Here is a 22,329-nt window from a genome sequence, read left to right as displayed (position 1 = left end):
TTTAGGAGTGGGACTTTCTCCACAAACACACGTCATATTTGGTGTTATGAACGTTTCCATTCGTATTTTAACCAATGATCATCTCCTCAGCTCAGCTTCATATTTTATATATATATGTTTAAATTTTGGCTAATATTGTACAAAAATTATTAAGTAATACCCTCCTTAAAACAATGGTTCTTCAAAGGTTCTTTAGTACAGAAAGTACCTCTATATAGAACTACGAACACTTTTAACACACTAACCATTTGCATACTTAAAAGGTTCTTTGCATGTTGAAATGGTTCTTCAGAATAATGGAGAATGTATTGTATGTGGTTCTATATAGAACCCTTTGGGTGCATGTGCGTCAAGCACGCATATGGACGCTACAAACTCCTGATTTCCATTGTTTCTGTGTGTAAATAACCAAAATCGTGAGTGTAATCTATAGAGTCCATATGTATGTGTGACGCAAGTGCACACGAAGGGGAGTCAGATCCTGCTGGAGAGATGAAATCCAGCACAACAACAGCAAAGAACATCAGACGAGAGAACCATGTTGACACAGTGACATTACAGGATTTTATTACAGAAGGTAGCAAACTTTCAAGGCTTATTTGGCACTAGATTCACAGACTGACCAAACTTTATGGCATGCAACAAAATTATTTCTTTCCGTGTTACGCAGTTCTGGCGAGAGGTTCTCATGTTGCTCCTCCAAAGTTACATCGTGCTATAGCAGGCATTCTGGCCCGTAGTGGGCAACAACAGAGACGCCATTCTCACTATTATAAGTCAGAATAGCATCAAAATGATTTTGAAGCTGCTATTTTAGGGTATATTTGTTACATAATATTGCTTTAAAGACCAAACACGGAAATACACTTCTAAACTCTCATTCGCGCACTGAAAAAACAAAAACTACAGCTGTTTTCTTAATAATTCCATTTAGTTTTCGTGTTTTTGAAAACTGTTTTATTTTGATTGTAGTTAACAAGCAAATTTTTTCACTGCTTGCTTTCGTTTTAGTGATAGCTTTATAATATAATATAATATAATATAATATAATATAATAAGCCTGGCTGTATGCTGTGGGAAGATACATCAGCAGATAATAATGAATGAGTAGACTTTGATGATTTGCTGTAAATGTGTCTGTTTTGTTGATCCTCGATCAACCATATATGTATTGTATATATTTTCTTTGGCTTTTTATACACTGTACCAGCCACCCAGCAATTATTTCTTTATATAAAGCATTCAAATGGTAGTAAGCTATACAGTCTATGTCCAAATATATGGCAGCAGCTATAACTTTCCCAGACATTTTGCATACTCACCTCATCAAGAGAAAAACATTATAATCAACCGAATGTGTGAATTGTCCAATGTGAAGCCTTCTCAGAAGAGTAGAGGGGGACAAACACATTATTAAAAGAGGAATTCCACAACACTTCTGCATAATTTAACAGTTAAGATGTAAACCAAGTAATTCAGAGTAGTTTGGTTCTAGAGACATAATTGTTCACAGTGGTGGTGATAGGAACTGGACGTCCACCTCTAGAAGCTCCCTCACAGAAAGGTATTACATGAAATGCTTATGAATACACTGCCATTCATGGTGGAGGGATACATGCAGGGCATTGTGAGGCAAAATAAGCCCCAAAGAAAACTCATTATTTCAGATTTTCCACTGTTTTACCATCATCGACAACCCATATAAAACTCAGAAGACACGTGTAGGTCCACTGATGGTTTTGGATAGTAAATAAAATGTCTATATTTGTGTTGTAGTCATGGTAATCCCTGGTTCCTATCACCACCACTGTGAAGAAATCTGAACCAGTTCACACCAAACCACTTTGAATAACTTTGTTACAGCATTACTACATACTGCACCTTCATAATGTTCTGTCAGACTTTTGAGAAGGTCACTGGCCTCATGTCCTGCTATGGGAAAGTCAGAGGAACAGTGGAGAGAAAAAAGCACCTACTGTAATTGCTTTAGAATGCAGAAGTCAGTTAGAAACATAGAATGAGTCAGTTAATGAGAAAAAAGAAACAACAGTTTCACCAACACTGTGGACTACACGGTCATCATCTGAGATGAGGTGAAAATGTGTCACAAGACAGTCATTAAGTCCTTTCGAAAGTGTAACTGCTCATGATGGCAGCCTCGGACAAGCATTAATGAGTTTGTCCTGCGTTTGCCCAATCAGCCTGAAAGCCCCCAACCTGGAGAGCTGATTTACAGTGTGATCCTGCCCTGCTGGGCAGCATATTATGTTCCAATAGCAGTAAATGCAGTGGCCTACATTTCACACTAGGTGAATCATTCGAGGTATCCTGGTTTTATGCGTCCAGACTTTCACTGACCTGCACTTTTATCTGGGTCACCTCATTTTTCTTGTCCTCATGTACACTGTGTGCTCAACCAGCATTTCCCATGAAATCAAAGGTATTGAAGGGGAATGCCATCAATTTCTTTCTAACTTCTGCTTAATTAAACAGATAAACATGTAAACAAAGTCATTCAGAGTGGTTTGGTGTGAAATGCCCCGTTCTACAGAAACTTACAGAGTTAGAACTGTTCACAGTGGTGGTGATAGGACCCAGACGTCCAGCTCTAAAAGCTCCCTCACAGAAAGTTATTACATAAAATGGTTATGAATACACTGCCTGATCCAGTCATGGTGGAGGGATACAGAATATGCAGGGTGTTGTGAGGTAAAATAGTCCCCAAAGAAAACTTTTATTTAAGATTTTCCACTATTTGCCCATCATCAACATTCCATATAAAACTCAGAAGACTCGTGTAGGTTCACTGGTGGTTTTGGATAGTAAATAAAATGTCTATATTTGTGTTGTAGTCACGGCGACCCCTGGTTCCTATCACCACCACTGTAAAGACATCTGAATCATTTCACACCGAACCACTCTGAATCTCTCTGTTTTGTTCTATGGTTTTCAAGGAAAAACCAAAGTAAAAGAAGGAACTGGGTAAATCCTACTTCCAAGAAAGTTGAGTCAAGGCTTAATTAGCTGACTTTACAGTTGTGCAAAATGTTGATTTATAACATAACTTCCAAGAATGCTGATTTTTCTGGTATAAATTTATGTGACAAAAAGGTATTTTGTTATATTCAGAAAATTCAAAGTCTGCTGAACATACAGGAAAACTCTAGATTAGATAGAAACTCAACTGTTCAATCTTAAGTTCAAGTTTTACTGCATCAATATTTTTTACTTATAAACCCAATTTCAAAAAAGTAGGTAAAGATATATAAAAACAGTCCAAAGACAAGATAAGATGCTTTATCTTATCAACTTCATTGTTTTTTGTAAATATATGTTCATACTGAACTTGCCTGCAACATGTTCCAAAAAAGTTGAGACAGGAGTTATTTAAGACTAGGAACACTGGGAGATGTTCACAAACATCTTAAACAGGTGATGAAATCATATTTGTATGTAAAAGGAGCATCCAGGAAAGGCCGAGTCCTTTATGAGTGAGGATGGGTCAAGACTCACCACTTGCCAAAAATGAATCAGCGAGAAATCCAACAGTTTAAAAATAATGTTCCTCAGTGCGTGACTGCAAGAATTTTAGATATCTCACCCTCTATAGTGCATAATATCATCAAAAGATACAGAAGAAATCTCTTTGTGTAAAGGAAAGGGCCAAAAACTACAACCGAATGTTTGTGACAAACCACTGTCAGTAAACACTGTCAATTGGTGCGTCCACAAATGCAAGTTAAGACTACTATACACAGTGGAAATCACATAACAACGTCCAGAAACGCTGCCAACTTCTCTGGGCTTGAGCTCATCTGAATTGGACTGATGGTCAGTGGAAACGTGTATTGTGGTCTGATGAGTCCACCTTATAGACTGTTTTTTGAAATGATGGCTGCAGTGTTCTCTGGGCCGAAGAAGAAAAGGACCATCCAGCATCTCTCATGTTGTAGGGGTATTATTGGGTAACCTACACATCTGTATAAGCACCATTAACACTGAGCACATTCTGGAGCAACATATGCTGCATTTTAGATGCCGTCTTTTTCAGGGATGTCCTGCTTATTTCAACATGACACATTAAGAAACATTCTGCACATTTTTTAACAGCATGGCTGTGTACTAAGGGAGTGCAGGTACTAAACTGACCTGCCTGCAGTCCAGAATTGTCTCCCACTGAAAATTATCTTCTTACTACGCTGAAAATATGTCAATGCAGGTCCTGTACGGTTGAATAGTTTAAGACTTACAGAAGAATGAATGGCAAAAAAATTAAACTGGATCAGTTGGTGTCTTCAGTCACCAGACAATTAATAAAAATAATAATAATAATAATAATAATAATAATAATATTATGTTTATAGAGCACTTTTCATGCCAGTAGCAGGTCAAAGTGCTTTATAGACAGCTGATAAATCTTAACAGTCAAAGAATATTTTTTTCATTACTTCAAGGAATCCAGCACACCAAATGACTATTTTAAGTTCATACAAAAAGCATATGTTACACCCAATTTACTGTACACATTTAAAGTTAGGCAAGATTATTGTCATTTATGTAACTCAACAGTAGTTCACACGTATATGCGTATGTTTTGGGTGTCTCCTCTTGTGGATGTATTCTGGCCCTATATTGAAGATACTGCAATATTTTGTGAAAATCTGTACATAAAGATCAATGGACTTTCCTTTTACTTGACACTGCAGAACTGCTTTCTACTCATCAAAAAATGATTTATTTTACTGGCCTTACAGCAGCCACAAACACGTTCATACTGTGTTCTTTTTACATTTTTTTTTAATGGTTATGTCTTCTCCTCTACTATTAACTCCATATTATATCTATTGTGGAGAATCCTGTGGGCATATCGTGGGCCTTGTGAATAAAGTTCTTTGATCTATATGTTTACTTATTAACAAAATACCACAAAAAAGTAAAGGCTATGACTGATCAAATTACAAAGATGAATAATTGAGAGCTGAGTTAAAGAGTTTTGTTAAAAATGAGCTCTGAGCTTGACTGTCTAATAAAAAGTGAACTGAGCTCCACAGTTTAGAAGCAGAATAACAAAGAGTCTCTCCATGTTTTCTGTATTTTACAGTAGATGTTTGCAGGTCAGTATCTGCAGATCTATGATCATAGACAGACATTCAGGAGCTTTAAAAACCAGCAGCAGAGCTTTAAAATCTCTCCTAATAGATCCAGGCAGTCAGTGCAGTGTAAACGGGGGTGATATGAGCTCTCTGTGTTGGTGCTGATCTGTGCTGCTGCGTTCTGTACAAGTTGTAGAGGATGGATTATTTTCTCCAGTAAGATCTTTAGTGATCAACTCTGCTGAACAAATGCAGCAACAAGTTTCTCTGCATTGCTCTGAGATAGAAAAGGCTGAACTTTAGCAGCATCTCAAATGATTAAGAAAAAAAAAAGTCCATAAGGTCCAAAAACTACTGTTTTAGGTTTAGAGATCAAACAGGATTTACTAATCACTGCTTTCTGTTTTTCACACTGACCCAACTTTTTTGGAACTGAGTTAGCCTATTTTAAGTGGAAAGAATTTAATTCAAGTTCTCCCAAAGAACTACAACAAAACTAATTAAACTTCCAAGGATGTTTATTTTTAATACAACATACTGACAGAATATGAATCTCAATAAGTTATTACACTTATAAAAGACCAACATCTCTTGGACAGCTGTTGGAGTGGGAGTGGATCGAGTGGTTGGTTTAGCCGCAGGGCCGATATGGGATGGCTGAGGCCGCTGAAGTAAGACTTCTCGCGCTCGCTCATCAGCTCAAAGTGCAGCGGCTGCTGGCAGAAGTTGCACTCAGCCGACGAGTGAGGCTTCAGCTCCAGCCCCACCTCCTTCCAAGTCTGCAGTAGCTTATCTGAAGAAAAACAAAAAAGGGACAAATGTTATTTGTTGAATCTCAGAACATTCAGTAAACTTCAAAACGTTATTCTCAATTGCAACTATGTGCAAAACCACAAAGCTATATATTACTGTATTTCGCAACAGAGGACTTACAATACTTCAAAAGATTGCTTAATATCACAGTTTCCTCAAAAGTTTAGCCCAGTATTTCTCAAATCCAAGCCTGCACTGTATTGGCAAATGCCTCGAGTTTCACCTTTTCTAAATAAAGGGCTTTGACCAGCTCCAATACAGTCTAGACTGAACTCAAAGTAACAGTAACAGAACTGAACGGTATATTAACCCTCTGGGGATCTGAGGGCATTTTCTTGATGTTTGCATAAATTCTTAATTCACCTTTATAGGCACTTGCATTCAACATGATACCCACATATTATTTATCAATGTTCAGAACAATCTCAGCTCTCTCTATAATGATAGATACTTCAGCCCAAAAGCTGAAAAAAATGAATTTTTATGATATATAACCTAATATTTTAGAAATCCTTAATATCGCTTTTGAAAACACAGTTTCTCACGTGGATGCATTGTTTTGGTGCTTGAAATGGGTTTAAGTCTTAGGATCACAAAAGTAGAGGAATGTATGGATAAAATAGTAGATAAACATTCTCCTCATCGCTACTTCACAAAAATGCTGCAGCAGCTTCAGCAGCCGTAAACCTTTTACACACCACTATGTGTCCTCATAACTCCGGATGTGAGTCACGTATATTCGTGATAAGATGGAAAGGAAAGGCCGACTCTACGGATTCAGGAACTGTTTGAAACGTATTTCTGCACAGTATATTAACAGAAAAAAGAAAAACACAAAAAAACAAAAAAAATGGCATGTTCGGCGACCCCAGACGAATATTTTTTCCTGGTGGACTGTTTTTGTCACATTAACCAACGTGTACATCTTGGTTACTGTGTGTTTAAAATTCACATAAATTAACTCTATTCTAACTGGCTGCCCTGTATTGTGCCCAGTTCAAGAAGCAGTCTTGAGCTGAAACACTCCTTATAACTTCAATGTGAATTTGGTGGGGCTAAACTGCTGTAGGCTGAAGAGGTGGATACATGACATAAAACCAATGACTTAAAAAAAGAGCCATTCTTGCAGCACCATTTCAATGCACTTTTAATTTGAACCATTATGCTCAACAAATTCTTATTTATAAAAAGTTAAGAACATTTGGTTTTCCATAATACGAGCCCTTTAGGTTGTGCTTGGGTGACTTACCGACAAAATATTTCATCATCTGCGGGGTGTGGTGCGGCGTAGGGGCGATTCGAAGGAGTTCCTCGCCACGGGCAACAGTGGGGTAGTTAATAGCCTGGACGTAGATGTTGTGACGACTCATCAAGATATCACAGATCTCCGTGTTCTTTTCTGCATTCGCCACCTGCAACACAAAGTAACACAGACTGTCAGGCATGCCCTTGTGCAGATGTTAATATCTGCCAAATAAACTGCATAAGCTACTAAAATTGTGTCATGTTGTGAATATTACTGATTACAAACAGCTCCACGATTTGATACAGTGGATTACTTATTCATCTCCAGCTGTACCAGCTACAGAACAGGGTCAACAAAACAAAACGGCCTACTCACCCTGACTGGAATGATGTGACTGGGGCAGTGCACCACGGGCAGGCCGGAGTCCATGAGCATCTGACGCAGCAGCTTGACGTTGCGCTGGTGCTTGCGGCGGAGCATGCGGCCTTCCTCGCTTTTCAGGACCTGGATAGACTCGCGGGCGCCAGCAAGCAGCATGGGCGGGAGGGACGTAGTGAAAATGAAGCCGGCGGCGTACGAGCGCACCGTGTCCACCAAGGCACTGGTGCTGGCGATGTAGCCTCCAACGCAACCAAAAGCCTTTCCTATAAATATGAAACCCACAAAAGCTTGAATAACTAAAGAGTTAATCACAGAAATCACAGAAAAGTCTCCAAAGTGACCTAGAAAATATGGCCTATTCTCTTAAAGAGGAAATTATTTGCATGTTCAAACTCTGGAGTTGTGTAAACAGAGTGATTCAGAGTGCTTTGGTGTGAAATGGATCATTTTTTTTGTTGTTTGTTTTACAGTGGTGATAGGAACCAGGGGTTGTCATGACTACAACACAAATAAAGACATTTTATTTACTATTCAAAACCACCAGTGAACTTACAGGAGTTTTTACAAAGAATGATGATGATACATTAAAAGGTTTATCTAAACAAAAAAATAAAAATAATAAAAAAAAAAATAATAATAAAAAATATTAATCTTTGGCACTATTTTGGGATGTATGTGTCTCATCAGCATGAACGTAGTTTAAAAAAATGTAGGCCAAAACTTTCTCAAAACTACCGTAAAGTAGTATCCATAACTGTATTAACTTTGTCTGGTTCCTATCACCACCATTGTGAACAACTGAACTACAATTCTTTAGAAAAAATTTCTCTAGAATGGAGCATTTCACATTAAACCACCCTGAATGACACTTAATTTCTACTGATTTTTTTTAAGTATATAACTGGAATTCACCTTTATAAAAAAGCAGTGGGGGGGTGTTCTTCATATGTTCTTTAGTAAAGACAACAATATATAATGGAACACTGCCAACGTAAACAACCATCTGAATGCTTAAATGGCTCTTAACGGAGAGCCTTTTTGGTACTATATAGAGCTCTTCTTGCTAAGAGTTCATGCCAGTGTAGATCTTTTCATACTGTATGAGAAACCTGAGCAGGTCATTTTGATTCAGGCAGTCTGGGTTTCCAGGAAGCTAGATTTTCAGTTCTTTGTACTTTTTCTAGGTCGCTTTAGTAAGCAAATTCAAGGGCCATCAGGATGAACTGCACTACTACGGATAAAAGACTGGCCTTTTTGACTAAAGCCTTTTCATAAAACGTCTCAACCGGAGCCAAGATGTCTCATTGGTGGGCCTCCTATTTACAAGCATGAAAGCCAGTGGTCATCTCGACCTGACTGGCTGGGGAGGCTAGGGTCTGACATAATTGCCAAGAGCTTTCAAGGGCCTTCGTTCAATGAGAGCAAAACAAGTGCAGGTTTCTAGGCAACAGGTAAGCTGCTTCTGTTCCTCAAGTGTCCCAAGAGCGTTCGGTGACAAAAGCAGAACCCTCCTGTCACGTCCACAGCCTCCATCCTTTCACACAAATAATGAAGCGCCACCTGAGGTAAGCAGGGCTCTCTGAAGTGCTCCCTCCCATTATCTCAACTAAACTGTCACTGACAACTCACCAAGCGTCCCAGAGATGATGTCTATCTTGTGCATGACGCCGTCACGATCTCCAATGCCACCTCCTCTAGCGCCATACAAGCCCACAGCGTGAACTTCATCCACGAAGGTGATGGCGCCAAACTCATGGGCCACGTCACACATCTCCTCAAGTGGGCACACAGCACCTACAAGAGCGTGGTTTGGAACAATCAAGAGCTTGAAAGAACTGCTAAAACTATCCAGATGTTTACTTAGAAGGTTTTACCTACCATCCATTGAGTGCACCGTCTCAAAGGCCACAATCTTTGGAGCTAAAGGATCAGATTTCTCCAGAAGTTCCCGTAAGTGGTTGACATCATTGTGACGGAAGATGAACTTCTTGGCGCCACTGTTCCTGATACCCTGTATCATCGACGCATGGTTGCCAGCATCTGAGTAAATCTCACATCCTAAAGAGAGAACAGCAGAGAACTTTGTTAATGCATGCCAAGTAAGGAGCATTACAGATACTGCAGTACAGTAGCCAGCTGCACCAGCTGAACACAGACAAAGTCTGTCCAATAGTACATGTTCAGAGTAATTTGTTTAAGTTAATGGCGTATAGAAATTTGGTTTTGCAGCAGACACTTATGGTGCATTGTAACTAGTGCATAAGGTACTCTGAGATCAAAACGTTACACAGAATGACAATTTCCATCAGTAATGCTAGCCAACAAACAGGAAATACTACAGACACGATGTAAAGACCAACACTCTTCTTTCAGTACTACATATTTAGTGCAAGGACAGTATCGATTGAATTAGTTGTTTCCAGATATTGACTGTTATTGAGAATTTTGTTACGTATTTAACAATCAAACAAGTAACAAATTTGAAAATAGTAAATTGACACTTGTGTGAAGTTTATACTGTGCTTTATTCACAGCACCTGTGATAACAGAAACAGTGGTGGGAATGTATGACCAATTACACAGCTGTTGAATATAAACGATCAAAAGAACGCCAACTCTTGTTTAGGCGAAATGTGTCCTGCTCACCAGCAGCAGAAACAGTTTCCTGCTCTGCACGTTGTGAAACAATGAGCCTTTTGGTGCAAGATATAATCGCTGGAGTGGGGGAAAAAAAAGTCTCAGGAGTTTTGTCTGAAGCCACTGAGTGCTTTGCTGCAGCACTATTTTGACTAGGGCTGAACAACCTGGGGGGGAAACGAAAGACTAATTGACTTTTCTGACCAGCCTTACAACTGCAATTCATATTGGGATTATTTTGTATGTACTAACTCCCTGGTCTGTTATTTTGGTTAAGAAGACCAACAATTCTGGCTTGAGGCTTGAACACTGAATGTAGTGCACCAGACTGCCAGTTAGTTGTGGTTGTGATGTCACAGCCCAGGGGTACCAGCTCTTTGTTATGAGGTTAAAGGTCCCCACTTAAAACTTAAGACTACGTGTTGATAATATAGGCTTTCATTTAAATTGCAGCACTTGCAATTTGCAAGTTACACTTCTTCAAACAGCAATTCTGATATAAAATGATTACTCTTACAGCCCTAATTTTGACACAACTAGCCATGCATGCCGCACAAAAGCAGCGGTCTATGACTGGCCGCTTTGCAGCGGTCTATGACGGCCCAGTTTGCAACAAATTTAATGATGAATTACTAACAAATAGTGAACAAGTGGTTAATTAGTTTGCACTCAAATGTGCTAAACACAAAAAGGTTAACATTAAATTTTACCTTACAAGTTTACATTAAATTCAAATCAAATTGTTATGAGAAACTTTTAAGGTGTCTGCACAAAAACTGGAATGCAGCATCAGTTTACTACAACTATACTACCATTACTTTGGTTCAGCTTGTGCAACTGGCAAGATCTCTAAATTAAACCCATCACATTACCTGGCAGCATTTTGGCCAGCGTAAAAAGTGTGGAATCATTGGCCACAAAGCAGGAGGTGAAGAGTAACGCTGCATCCTTCCCATGAAGGTCCGCAAGCTCATGCTCCAGAGCCACGTGGAATTTACTTGTCCCTGATATGTTTCGAGTCCCTCCAGCCCCAGAGCCATGCCTTCGTAAAGTATCCCTAGAGAAACAGATTGGGATTTAATCTCAGATGTTTACATGTAAGACATTCCTTTATTAATGTCCAGACACTAATGTTTCTCTTGGATGCCAAGAGCACTCACATCACAGATTGGACCACGCGGGGATGGCGACTCATGCCGAGATAGTCATTGCTACACCACACAGAAACATCTCTCTTGGAGACCAGGGACTCGGAATAATCATCTGCCATCGGGAATTCAGTCGCGCGGCGGTTCACGGTCTTGAACACGCGGTAGGTGTGGTCATTCTTCTTCTCCTCAATTTTCTTCTCAAAAAACTCATCATAGCGAAAGTTGGAGATGGCTGAAAAGAAATAGCAGTGATATTTTTGGAACTATTTAAGAAAAAGGAAGTGTCATCCCTCACAGTTTCACAGTTTATTCCTTAAATAGACCTCTTCTTGTTCTTACAGTTTCAAAAACAGAACATGAGAACGTGCAGACTTACATTTAGGCATATTCTCCTGCAGCAAATGAGAGACCATAGTGGGACGCTGCTTCATCAGCTTCTTCATCAGGTTCCCACCAGTCTTAGTGTTCTTCACCAGAGGATTGAGCTCTGAAGCAGGCACATCTGCACAAAAAGGACAAAAACATTAAGGATGGAAAAACTCTACTGATACACACACAAAAACATAAAGTGAGTTGTCTTTCCACATCCTTCACAGACCTTTGCGCACAGTGCGGACCTCAGAAACATCCTCCTGTAACTCCAGGCTGGCCTGCCTCACCACAGTGCTGTTCTGTCCCATCTCTGCAGCCAGGAAGGGGCATTTGGAGGCTGCTGCCTGGCCTGCTGGAGGCTTGGGGTGACCAGCTGGCATTTTGGGAGCATCTTTTGGTTCTTAAAAAAATAATAAATAAATAAAACTGAGTATTTCTGGACACAGACATCCAACCGATTACCAGTTTTGTTAAACAAGTTTAATTTTTTTTTTAAATGATCAAAGTCCATAGCAGGACAACATATGAATATTTATTTATCATTATTGTGATAATTTTCTGACTAGGCACTAATGTAAAATAACTCACCCTCAGGGGTGTTGACTGTATCCTGGGCCTTCTGGAAACTGGCGGAGGATGAGCAGACAGTACGAACCAGGGGCCTTGAGGCAAGGTCCATCATGACGGGGCATTTCACCGCATAACTCACCAAGGACTTCCTTGCCTGCTGCAGGAAAGCCTGGGGGACACGGGACAGGAATGGACAGCGAATGATGGCATCCATAGTTGATTGTCCAAACCTGGGGGGAAAAAAAGCAGAAGAAAAGGCATAAAGTCAGTAAACATGTACCCAAATCTGCTTAACTGTATGTAAAGGGAAAAGCGTCAGGCTAACTGGTTCTTTACTGAGGTAATGTCTTCCCTATGGGCTCAAGTTAGCTGTAGTAGCTGTAGGCAAGACAAGGCCTGCTTTTAACGTTGATGTTAATGTCTGAAATGTAAAATGTTTTGGCATGTTTCACCACAACGAACAGATGTCACATCAACTTCCTCAGAATCCACATGTAGAAACCGGCCTGAGGGATCAAGCGCCTGACGTGTTTGTTGGATCATGATTCAAGCATGTGTAACGTCACTCACAAAAAGAAATTGGGCTCGTTATTCATTTTTTGTAGATGACAACTGAGTGGTAAAATAATGCCACTATATAATTCAATCAGTCAACCTTTATTTAAACTCAGAGTACATTAAGGGAGACCCTCACTTACAATGTAGCCAAGTCAAAAATTTAGGGATTGAGAAGTTAAATAGTAAAAACATAAATAGTAATAATAATCATAGTAAGACATAAAAAGATAAATAAATAAACTATTAAAATTACTATAATATAGTAACTTAATAAATAAGATAAAATAAGGTTAAACAAATACAATTAATGAAATAAATAAATAAATAAATAAATAAACAAACAAACAAAAGATGTAAAACAATAGCTTGGCAATATTAAAATAATTAAGAACATAATACAAATGAAACAAAAACTAAAAACATACCAAAGGTCACTTTAAAACTAAAATCAAGTAATAGTTGCAGGCTGATTGGAGGTAGTTAGAGACTAAAAGTCTAAAATGTTCAAGTGACACCAGCAAGTGAACTTTAGAGGTTCCTATAATGAATTTAAAAACAGTACAATACTTGTCTGTTTGATAATTTAAACGTGAATGTTTACGACTTTCTTTACTAGGCCTGAAAGATTAATCATTTTTTATATTACATTATATTATATTACAGTTTTACAGCCTATTATCAACAACGTTGATACGCAGGTTTCATATGCAAATGTTGATATGCAAGTTTTAAGTAGGGAAATTTTACCTAATCATATGGAGTTTGTGAACTGCTGTGTTAAGAGTTCAAGTCTCAAGCCAGAAAATATAAACACTGGTCTTCTTAGCCAAAAAAAGGCCCATCTCAATGTATACCTCAAATAAAAACAACTGCAACTTAAATCATAATCGCACTATTAGTCAGAAAAATCAACATTTTGCCAAAATCATTCTTACTTATAAAAGGATATTATTAACATGATTCATCCAATCTCTTCCAAACACTAGTGGCGATGTGAACATACTAAAATAAACAGAATTAATTACAGGAAACCATGCTGGTTTTCCCACTGTTGCCTAATCAAAGCTGGTGCATCATCATCCTCTCGCTTCTGCAGTGCAACCAACATCTAATCACACAATCATACATCTCTGAGGTTTCTGTTCTCTTCAGGCCTTGCACGACTGGGTTCTCACAAGACACTTATAAAGTCATTTACATCAAATGTAAGGTACATTTGCACATTCCGACTGACTCTAGGATCATGTTTACACGGTCATTTAATGCAACTTGTTTAAGGATTGTATCTTTATCACATATATTTGCACTAGGCAGTCAAATACGTCAGATATGGTTAGTTGGAGTGAAATCAATGTATGGCGCAATAGAGAAATGAGCTCACTGCTCGATAACCAATTACCTAAGCTGGGCAATATGACAATATATATCGTTATCATGATATATAATATTACAAAACAATACAATACATGTTTTTCCAAACATATCATGGATATCATCAGTAGTTATCAGTATTTGTTTCATTATAAAGCAAAATTAGTTCAGTTTAACTGTATTTAGTGCCAAATATTGAAAAAAATTGTAGTTTCACTACCGTTTTTTTCCTCCGACCCAACTGACCAGATGCCTGAAAAAATTAAATATCATGACATCGTGTATTGTGAAAGTTTCCTGAAGTATCGCAATCTTATATTTTGGCCATATCGCCCACCTCTAACCCAAGCTGAGTTGTTATGGTTCCTCTTTTTCCTGTTCTACTCAAAGGATGTTTATTGAAATTTTGCACGCCATAACTTAAACAGTCGATTTTTACAAGACTAACCTGCTGTATTAGTGACCATGTTTTACGTGATGGACTACGTGAAATAATGCAGCATGATAGCTACAATAATAGTGAAAATATTAAACTGCTGCTTTATTTAAGCTTCGTGTTTCAGTTGTCTCCTATGTGAAACCTCAAATCTATCCCTAAACCTACACAGCACTCTGTCTACACTGTTTACCAACAATCTGAACACAATTAAAGCAATTATGGTCTTTGAAAACAGGATAATATTAGAATAAAACCCATTTACATTAACTTGCATTGAAAGTTGAGAAAGTTTTTCCCCTCTCCTGTAAAGTTATCATTTTGGAGATACTTGCTTTGCAGCAACGATATTCAGTCATTAATTCAGACACTACATTATTAATACATTTTAAGCAAAAATGTATATTTTACTGAGAAAGAGTGGCATGCTTGCACCTGTTACTCTGATTTAGAGGTAAATTAAAAGTGATGACAGGTAAACTGCATAAACGTGGTAAAATAACCAATTTGAACCACTCTAACAGCACACTATTAATTTTAATAACAGACTTCTCACTTTTTTTCTAAAGACGTCTGATGTTTTAAAACTAGTCTGTACTGTGCACATGCGTAAACTAAGCTTTAAAAGAGCCTGTTGTGAATTTAGCGTTTTTGTGATGTCACAAAAGGTAAACATGAATCTACATTTCTTGCAGTTTAGAGTCACCCATATACAACAAAGTTATAAGGAGTGTTCCACCTCAGGCTGGGAGCCAAACAGAAGAGAGCTCATTTACATATAATTGGTCTTAAACACAGCCACAAACAGTCCGTTTAATTCTAAGGGATAAAGAGAGACTGAATAATGACTGTTTTGGGTACATAAACCCACATAAATGTTATATAAGTACCTAAAATGAAAATAAAATCAAAAGAAAATGCGAGATAAATGGAAAAGTCTCATGTTGATTGAGCAGAAACCAAAGCAGCCATGAAACATCCAGCAGCTAGAGCTGTTTTACACGCCTTATAGGAGCTGTCACACTGGGTTGGTCCTGGCTTATGAGAATTTCCATGCCTTTGTGGAGGGAGGAATTTGCCCCGAGCAGTTTTCGCCTCTCTATATGTAATTAGGATTTTTGAAGGATGGTGAAATATACCAAAAGACAATAAGCTCAACTTCAAAACTAGAAACACTAGATTATAGTAGAGTGAATTCGGGACAATGCAGCAACATCATGAATCAGCTACCTTTAAACCAGTATGAGACACGCCAGTAAGAGCTTGGCAGTAGAGTCACATTCACTTTGGGCATTCCCCACACGCTTTATTCTTACTTCTTCTTTTCTTCTTTCTCTCATATGAACATAATATTCATGGAATATCTGGATATAGGCCCACATTCCTTACTAGTTTTGGGATGTTCAAAGCAAATTAGTACAATGTAATGACAATGTCACAGCAGTATTACATGCTTTATTTATATAATTCATCTCTCCCATCGATTTAAATCAATACAGTCCCTATAGTGTAATACTTCTGTTTTTTTTTTTTAAAGAGAAATGTGAATAGGTGACACTATCACTTTCTCTTTTTGTCAAAAATGTTTTCTGATAAGATTTGTGCTCACATTAAACATGACCTCTGACCGAGATTAAATGACCTATTTAAAAAATCCATTAAAAAGATTCACACGCAAAACAGACGGAGCTACTGATTCAAATTGGCCGATTCCGTCTGTAAACGCACAGCAAAATTATTCATGCTTCGACAACACCCCCTACCCGCTACGGGTACTTACCACATATTAAAATGTTTGATATAAACAACGCGTTAATTCCAATGCAGTCTCAAGAAGTACCAATACTTTTGTATTTTGTATAAAGTGTGTATTTTGTGTAAGGTTGTATGGCATGTGGTTCAGGTTTTTGTATCTTTAATATGAGGTCATTCTGACATTTGTATTTTGTATACGGTTTAATGGGTGTGGTTCAGATTGTTATTTTCCATACAGTTTTATATGATGTGGTTCAGATTTTTGTATTTTGCATATGGTTTTACAGGATATGGTTCATCATCATTTTTAACCGCTTAATCCAGATAGGGTCACAGTAAGGACATGATTCTATGAGGCTGGTCCGGTTTTTGTATTTTGTATACAGTTTTCACCAAGGTTAGTCAGGTTTTTGTACCCTCTGTAAGGTTTTGTATGAGGCTGGTCAGGTTTTCGTATCCTTTAAACAGTTATATGAGGCTAGTCAGGTTTTTGTATTTTGTGACTAACTCTGCTGCAAAGCATCTCTTCTCTTTAGAGATGAATATATTATGTGCAGGGATCCCAAACAAAATAAACATAAAACCATATAGAGTGTAGTTTATTATTATAAGAGGCTGGTCAGGTTGATGCATTTTGTATACAGTTTTATATGAGGCAGCTCTGGTTTTGGTATTTTGACTAGTTTTTAAGAGAACATCTGGTTTCTGTACTGTTTATAGCTCAGCCACACTGTATAATGACTTCACCATTTTACACGCTACTTCGTAATTTATGTTTAAGCAAAATTTGTATTCTTCTGAGACAAACCAAACTGTGTAGCACAGAATCAGAGGCTGTTTCGAAACTGAAATGTGCACAACATGCGCCGTTACTCGCCGATTACACATCAGCTCAGTGCCCGTTCACTCCCATAGTTAACTAGCACTGCAGACTCCAGCGCGGTCTTCAGTAACTGTTACTGCTTCAGTCCGAGCTGAGAGCTAAAGCTGGCCTCGGAACAGTTCAGCAAAATAAAAAACAACGGAGATGATACAGCACAGCTACACTTCTCCAGTGACTATATCCGACGATGAACAACACAGCTGATGAATGAACGTGACCTTTGCTTTGCGGTATAACTGAGCTGCTCCGTCTTCTGAGCTGAGCTAAGCTAACCTGTAGCACATTTAAATGACTTCCTAGCTAACCGGCTAACCGTTTAATAACACAGATATTACTTACGTAGAGTCTTCCTCCGGCGCTGTGAGTCTCTGAACACCGTATAAACTTCTGCCAGGACTAGTCTTCAAGCTGTTCTCGTTGTCAGTAGATGTTTTTATGTGATAAAAGGCAGCTGAGCTGGAGCGCTTTCTCGTTATCCTGCACTGAGGACGAACGAGAGGGCAAGGTACCGGACCGGCCTTTTTATACGACGAATGGAGCACAATCTCGCGAGAGAGTCTCATTTACGTCAGGAGTGGGCGGAGTTACGGCGTAGTAGTCGTTCCTGAATTATTATTATAGTTACAGGTTTTATTGTTTTTTATTGTTTCCTCTTTGTCATTTTCAGGTTATCATTTTTTTACAGTATACAGTATAATCAAAAGAACAAAATGTATCGAATTTATTTTAAGGAAACGCACTGAAATAAATAGTAGTGTGTGAAGATCTCTTCTTAAAATGTCAAGATAAAAAAATGTGTGACTAACACATACATAAACAACAACAACAGCAACAACAACAACAACAACAACAACAATCATAATAATAATAATAATAATAATAATAATACTGCTACTACTAAAATAAAAAACAATAATAATAATAATAATAATAATAATAATAAACCAGGTGATTTCACTAAATATCAGTTGGCGTAAATGTTAGAAGAATTTGTCTTGCCAAATATTTTAATAATATATTAAGAAAACACACTAATAATAAATAGTTGTATGTGTGACTTTTTCTTTTTCATTTTTATTCAGATTTTTAATTACAATTACAACACAGTATAAGCACGAGAACAACAGGAAACTATCCACACAGCTTTGACATTTTTACACTTTGCTAATACGCCTTTAGAACAAGCAAGAACAAGATTAATGTAATTGGAAAGAAAACACATTTATAGGTTACCTGAGTCTTCAAAAATAGAACAGAATAATTCTACTACAGGACATGATCACAAAGATGACGTATGATTTCAGAAAAATGATCGTCTATACCGATATTAAACCTAATGTGAGGAGATACCTTAGTGTTGACAGAGACTGAAGTCATAATAGGCCTCTGTGCTTCCTCCTGTGATCTGTAGCACTTTAGTGACACCTGGTGTCTGTTTCAGTGAACTTTTCTGTTTTTTAAAGTGAAGCTCTATTATCTTCCTCTAAACTTGTTGGGCTCACGATAGAATTTTGGACACTGTTATTACTTTACATTTTAATTAAGAAAACACTCTGAAATAAGTAGTGGTGTATGAAGTTGTGACTACCACATAAAGAAATAATAATAATAATAATAATAATAATAATAATAATAATAATATTTTAACCTAATATTGTTTTGCACAACATGCAATGCATTGTATGTATGCATTAATGTAAGTACATTAATTCAATTTGGACGCTTATTATTAGAATAATAGCTTACTTAAAAACAACGTCGATGTTTGTCTCATGTTTTAAAGAAGCAGGGAACACAGAGCAAAATATTTTAAATTGTGTGTCTAAACTTGTGTTATATTGAACATCCATCAAAGCAATGAACATAAATATGATAAAACACGGCCTGATCACCCCTTTCTGAGAACTGTGTGGGCGTGGCTAATGAGCAGCTTAATTGACAACACTCCTGGCCTGCTCCGCCCCTCATACAGAACTAAAATCATTATCCAGCTTTTATGTGACGATAATTAGGCGAAAAAGCCAACAGACGTGCAGACGGACGGTTGAATGAACAAACCAACGCGTGAATAAAGGAATGGACGAGAGAAAATGTTGGTGTTGATAAACGATTGAAGGGGCGACAGGCAGCTACAGACAGGTGGGCTAGCTCGCTAGGTTTTGGTTATTTAAGCAAAAAACACGAGAGGGAGTGTGTTATCGCGAAATAACATCACGGCTGTGATTTGGTCGCAGGCACGAGCCGAAGGCGATTCGAAATAACACGCGATCACTCGCTGCACGGCCGGCAGTTCGTTCTCCAGCTCCACACAGACCAACTAACAGTGTGGGAATTTAGTGTTGTCTCATATTCAGAGTCTGGCCAAATCGGCTGTCGGTCAAATGTGATCTTAAAAGTGTCCATTTTCTGTTTGTGCGCAAAGTAAGAAGTAAAAACGTTCAAATGGCTTGAGCGTCTCCTACAGCTGTCAAACTCGTTGCTTAGCAACGGCGTCTCAGCAGAGTGATACAGTGTTTGCGAAAACCCGTGATGTTGTATCGAAATAACAGCAGGTTAGAACGCCTCTCAACCAATCAGCTTGCGTGGCCGGGACTAATTGTTGTATAAGCTGGGTTAGCTTTAGCTCACTAAGCTTCTCTTACTCTGAAACTGTTCTGAGTGGGCGGGGCCAGAGATGCAGCCCTGTGATTGGTCAGAGGAATGATTACGGAAGCGCTTCCCAAGAGTAGGACCGCCCAGTTTACACTGAGAGGAGAGAAACATGGTGAAATATATCGGTCATTCGTTGGTCAGTGGAACATTATTTGAAGGGTAAAGTTAGTACATATTTCCTGTTTACCTGCATAAACAGGATTAACCTGATTAGAAAGAAACACAGATTTAGCTTCCCTGAGTCTTTAAATCACTACAGAATATTTTTACCACAAAACATGATCAAAAAGATGTTGTTTACTCTTGAAGATGGTTCTTTAGTTCTTTAGTAAAGAAAATGGTTTTATATTGAACCATTAATGCTCTAAAAAGCCTTTGCATGATTAAATGGTTCTTTGCATGGTGAATTGGTTCTTCCAATTGATGGGAATGTGTGGTATATGGTTCCGTAGAGCACCAAAAAGTGTTCTTTTATTATTACGATGTCAAGTTTGTATACAACAGAAGAACCTTTTTGGTGCTGTATAGAACCTTTTTCAAAGAAGCACTACAGCACATTCTTCATCAATCTGAAGATCAATTTCACCATGTTAAAAACCCTTTAAACATGCAAAGTGTCCTTTGAGTGTTAATGGTTCTATATAGAACCATTTTCTTTACTAAAGAACCCTTGAGGAACCATCTTTGTATATGGTTTCACAAAAAAGAGTTATAGTTTATACCGATTTTAAACCTTTGCACTTCAACAGTGTTTACTGGGTAATATTGTTCGGTGATAAATTATTAAACCTCTTTGACTTTGTAAGTATTACAGAACTTGTTTGCCGTCAATTTTTTTCTTTTTTCAAATCAATTCTAACCTCAAATGAAGTTTTTCCAAAACACTTCAACTGGGAAGATGGAGATCTGCTGTACATGATGAGATACTGTAGTGTTGACAGCTGCTAAAGAGAGAGAGAGTTAGGCCAAATCCCATTTCACTCCTCACCTCTACCACTCAGCCCTACCCCTCTGTTTTGCACATTCACATCTATGGGTAGGGTGTCCTGATTCGTGTTAAGATAGAGGGGTAGGGTGAAGTGTTTGGGCTACATGGCCCCCAAACGGAGGTTATTCAGAGACACATTTCAAACAGAGTGTTATGAAGAAAAAAGAAAAAACAGCATAATGGCTGCGCAAGAGACCAAAGAAACCCACAAATGTGATAATTTTCTCCATTAAAAAATACGATAACCATTGTATTATCTTAGTTTAATGTTGTTTCAATGTATTATGGTCCTTTTCTTCATAACAAGCATTAAAAAAGCATAAATTCCCAGTTTAGTAGTGCTGATGTTTCGGTAGCTAGTTAGCTAAATTTCCAGTTTCACCTTAAATGGTTATGGCATCAGAACTGCTGCACCATTTAAGGTGGAACAGAAAAATTTGAACAAGAAACTGACGAATAGCTGACTTCAGCTTCATATCACTGAAGAATTTGGGGTGGGCGATAATAAATAATTGTCCCTTTTTGAAGGCATATGATTCCCTAAGTGTAACTAAAGCCCAGCAATGAGGTTGCTGAACTTTCCTCTCCTCTGCTGTCACTGCAGACTGGCAGGTTCCCCTACGGAGCACCACTAGTAGCCTGTTAATGAAGTAATGTTCTTTTTTATTTGAGGGTTGTTCCATTTCGTAGGGAAGATTTCAACCACTACCCCTTGTAACTCGAAACTCGACACTTGAAAACAAGGGGTAGCGATACAAATAAGAATGGAATTGGGCCTAAAGTCCTAAAAGGCATCTGTGCGTCCTCCTGTGATCTGTAGCTCTTTAGTGACAGCTCTCCTGGTGTCTGTTTCAGTGAACTTTCCTGTTTCCAAAGTGAAACTCTATGATTTTCCTCTGTGCTTGTTGAGCCCATGACATAATTTTAGAAACTGTTATTACTTTAAATGTTATTTTAAAAAAACACACCGAAATAAATAGTACACTCCTAAAAAGATGGTTCTTCAAGGGTTCTTTAGTAAAGAAAATGGCTCTATATAGAACAATGAACACTCAAAAAACCCTTTGCATGATTGAAAGGTTCTTTGTACCTTGAAAGCGTTTTACAGATAGTTCTATATAGACATTTTTTGAAAAGGATTCTATACAGCACCAAAAAGGATTCTTCCATTATAACAATATCAACTTTGTTACAGTAGGAGAACCTTTAAAATAAGGTTCTATATAGAATCATGTACAACACATTCTACATCAGTCTGAAGAACCATTTAATCATGAAAAAGTTTCTTTGAGTGTTCATGTAATAATAATAATAAATTATTTAATATCATTTGGTATAAATTTTAGAAGAATTTATGTTTTACCAAATGATATTTAGCAAAATTTCAACACAAAAACAACAACAATTACAACACAGTATAAGC

The 22,329-nt window shown here is 37.9% G+C and overlaps 1 protein-coding gene across 1 annotated transcript; it reads right to left on the bottom strand.

Annotated features, from left to right (window-relative positions):
- Positions 1–5,593: 5,593 nt before the first annotated feature.
- On the bottom strand, positions 5,594–17,774 carry alas1 (aminolevulinate, delta-, synthase 1). Its single transcript, XM_036560605.1, has 11 exons — positions 17,606–17,774; positions 12,282–12,493; positions 11,920–12,093; positions 11,698–11,823; positions 11,331–11,553; positions 11,043–11,227; positions 9,412–9,591; positions 9,163–9,327; positions 7,528–7,796; positions 7,156–7,318; positions 5,594–5,886 (listed from the first exon to the last, which is right to left on the bottom strand). Exons 2-11 carry the CDS (start codon positions 12,475–12,477, stop codon positions 5,648–5,650), a joined length of 1,920 nt encoding a protein of 639 aa, XP_036416498.1. The 5' UTR covers positions 12,478–12,493; positions 17,606–17,774; the 3' UTR covers positions 5,594–5,647.
- Between the last annotated feature and the right edge of the window lie 4,555 nt (positions 17,775–22,329).

The sequence above is a fragment of the Colossoma macropomum genome, unplaced genomic scaffold (genome assembly GCF_904425465.1).
Source record: "Colossoma macropomum unplaced genomic scaffold, Colossoma_macropomum, whole genome shotgun sequence".
NCBI classification, from domain to species: domain Eukaryota; kingdom Metazoa; phylum Chordata; class Actinopteri; order Characiformes; family Serrasalmidae; genus Colossoma; species Colossoma macropomum.
Note: the sequence above shows the minus strand (reverse complement) of the source record. Positions and strands in the feature narration are given on the sequence as shown.

What these genes read in the sequence shown, in the direction of transcription:
- alas1 (XM_036560605.1), bottom strand. Translation starts at nt 12,477, where the DNA reads ATGGATGCCATCATTCGCTGTCCATTCCTGTCCCGTGTCCCCCAGGCT. An exon ending in TACAGTCAACACCCCTGAGG is followed by an intron (nt 12,094 to 12,281) that starts GTGAGTTATTTT and finishes TATTTTTTTAAG; the next exon opens with AACCAAAAGATGCTCCCAAA. An exon ending in GCAGGAGAATATGCCTAAAT is followed by an intron (nt 11,554 to 11,697) that starts GTAAGTCTGCAC and finishes ATTTCTTTTCAG; the next exon opens with CCATCTCCAACTTTCGCTAT.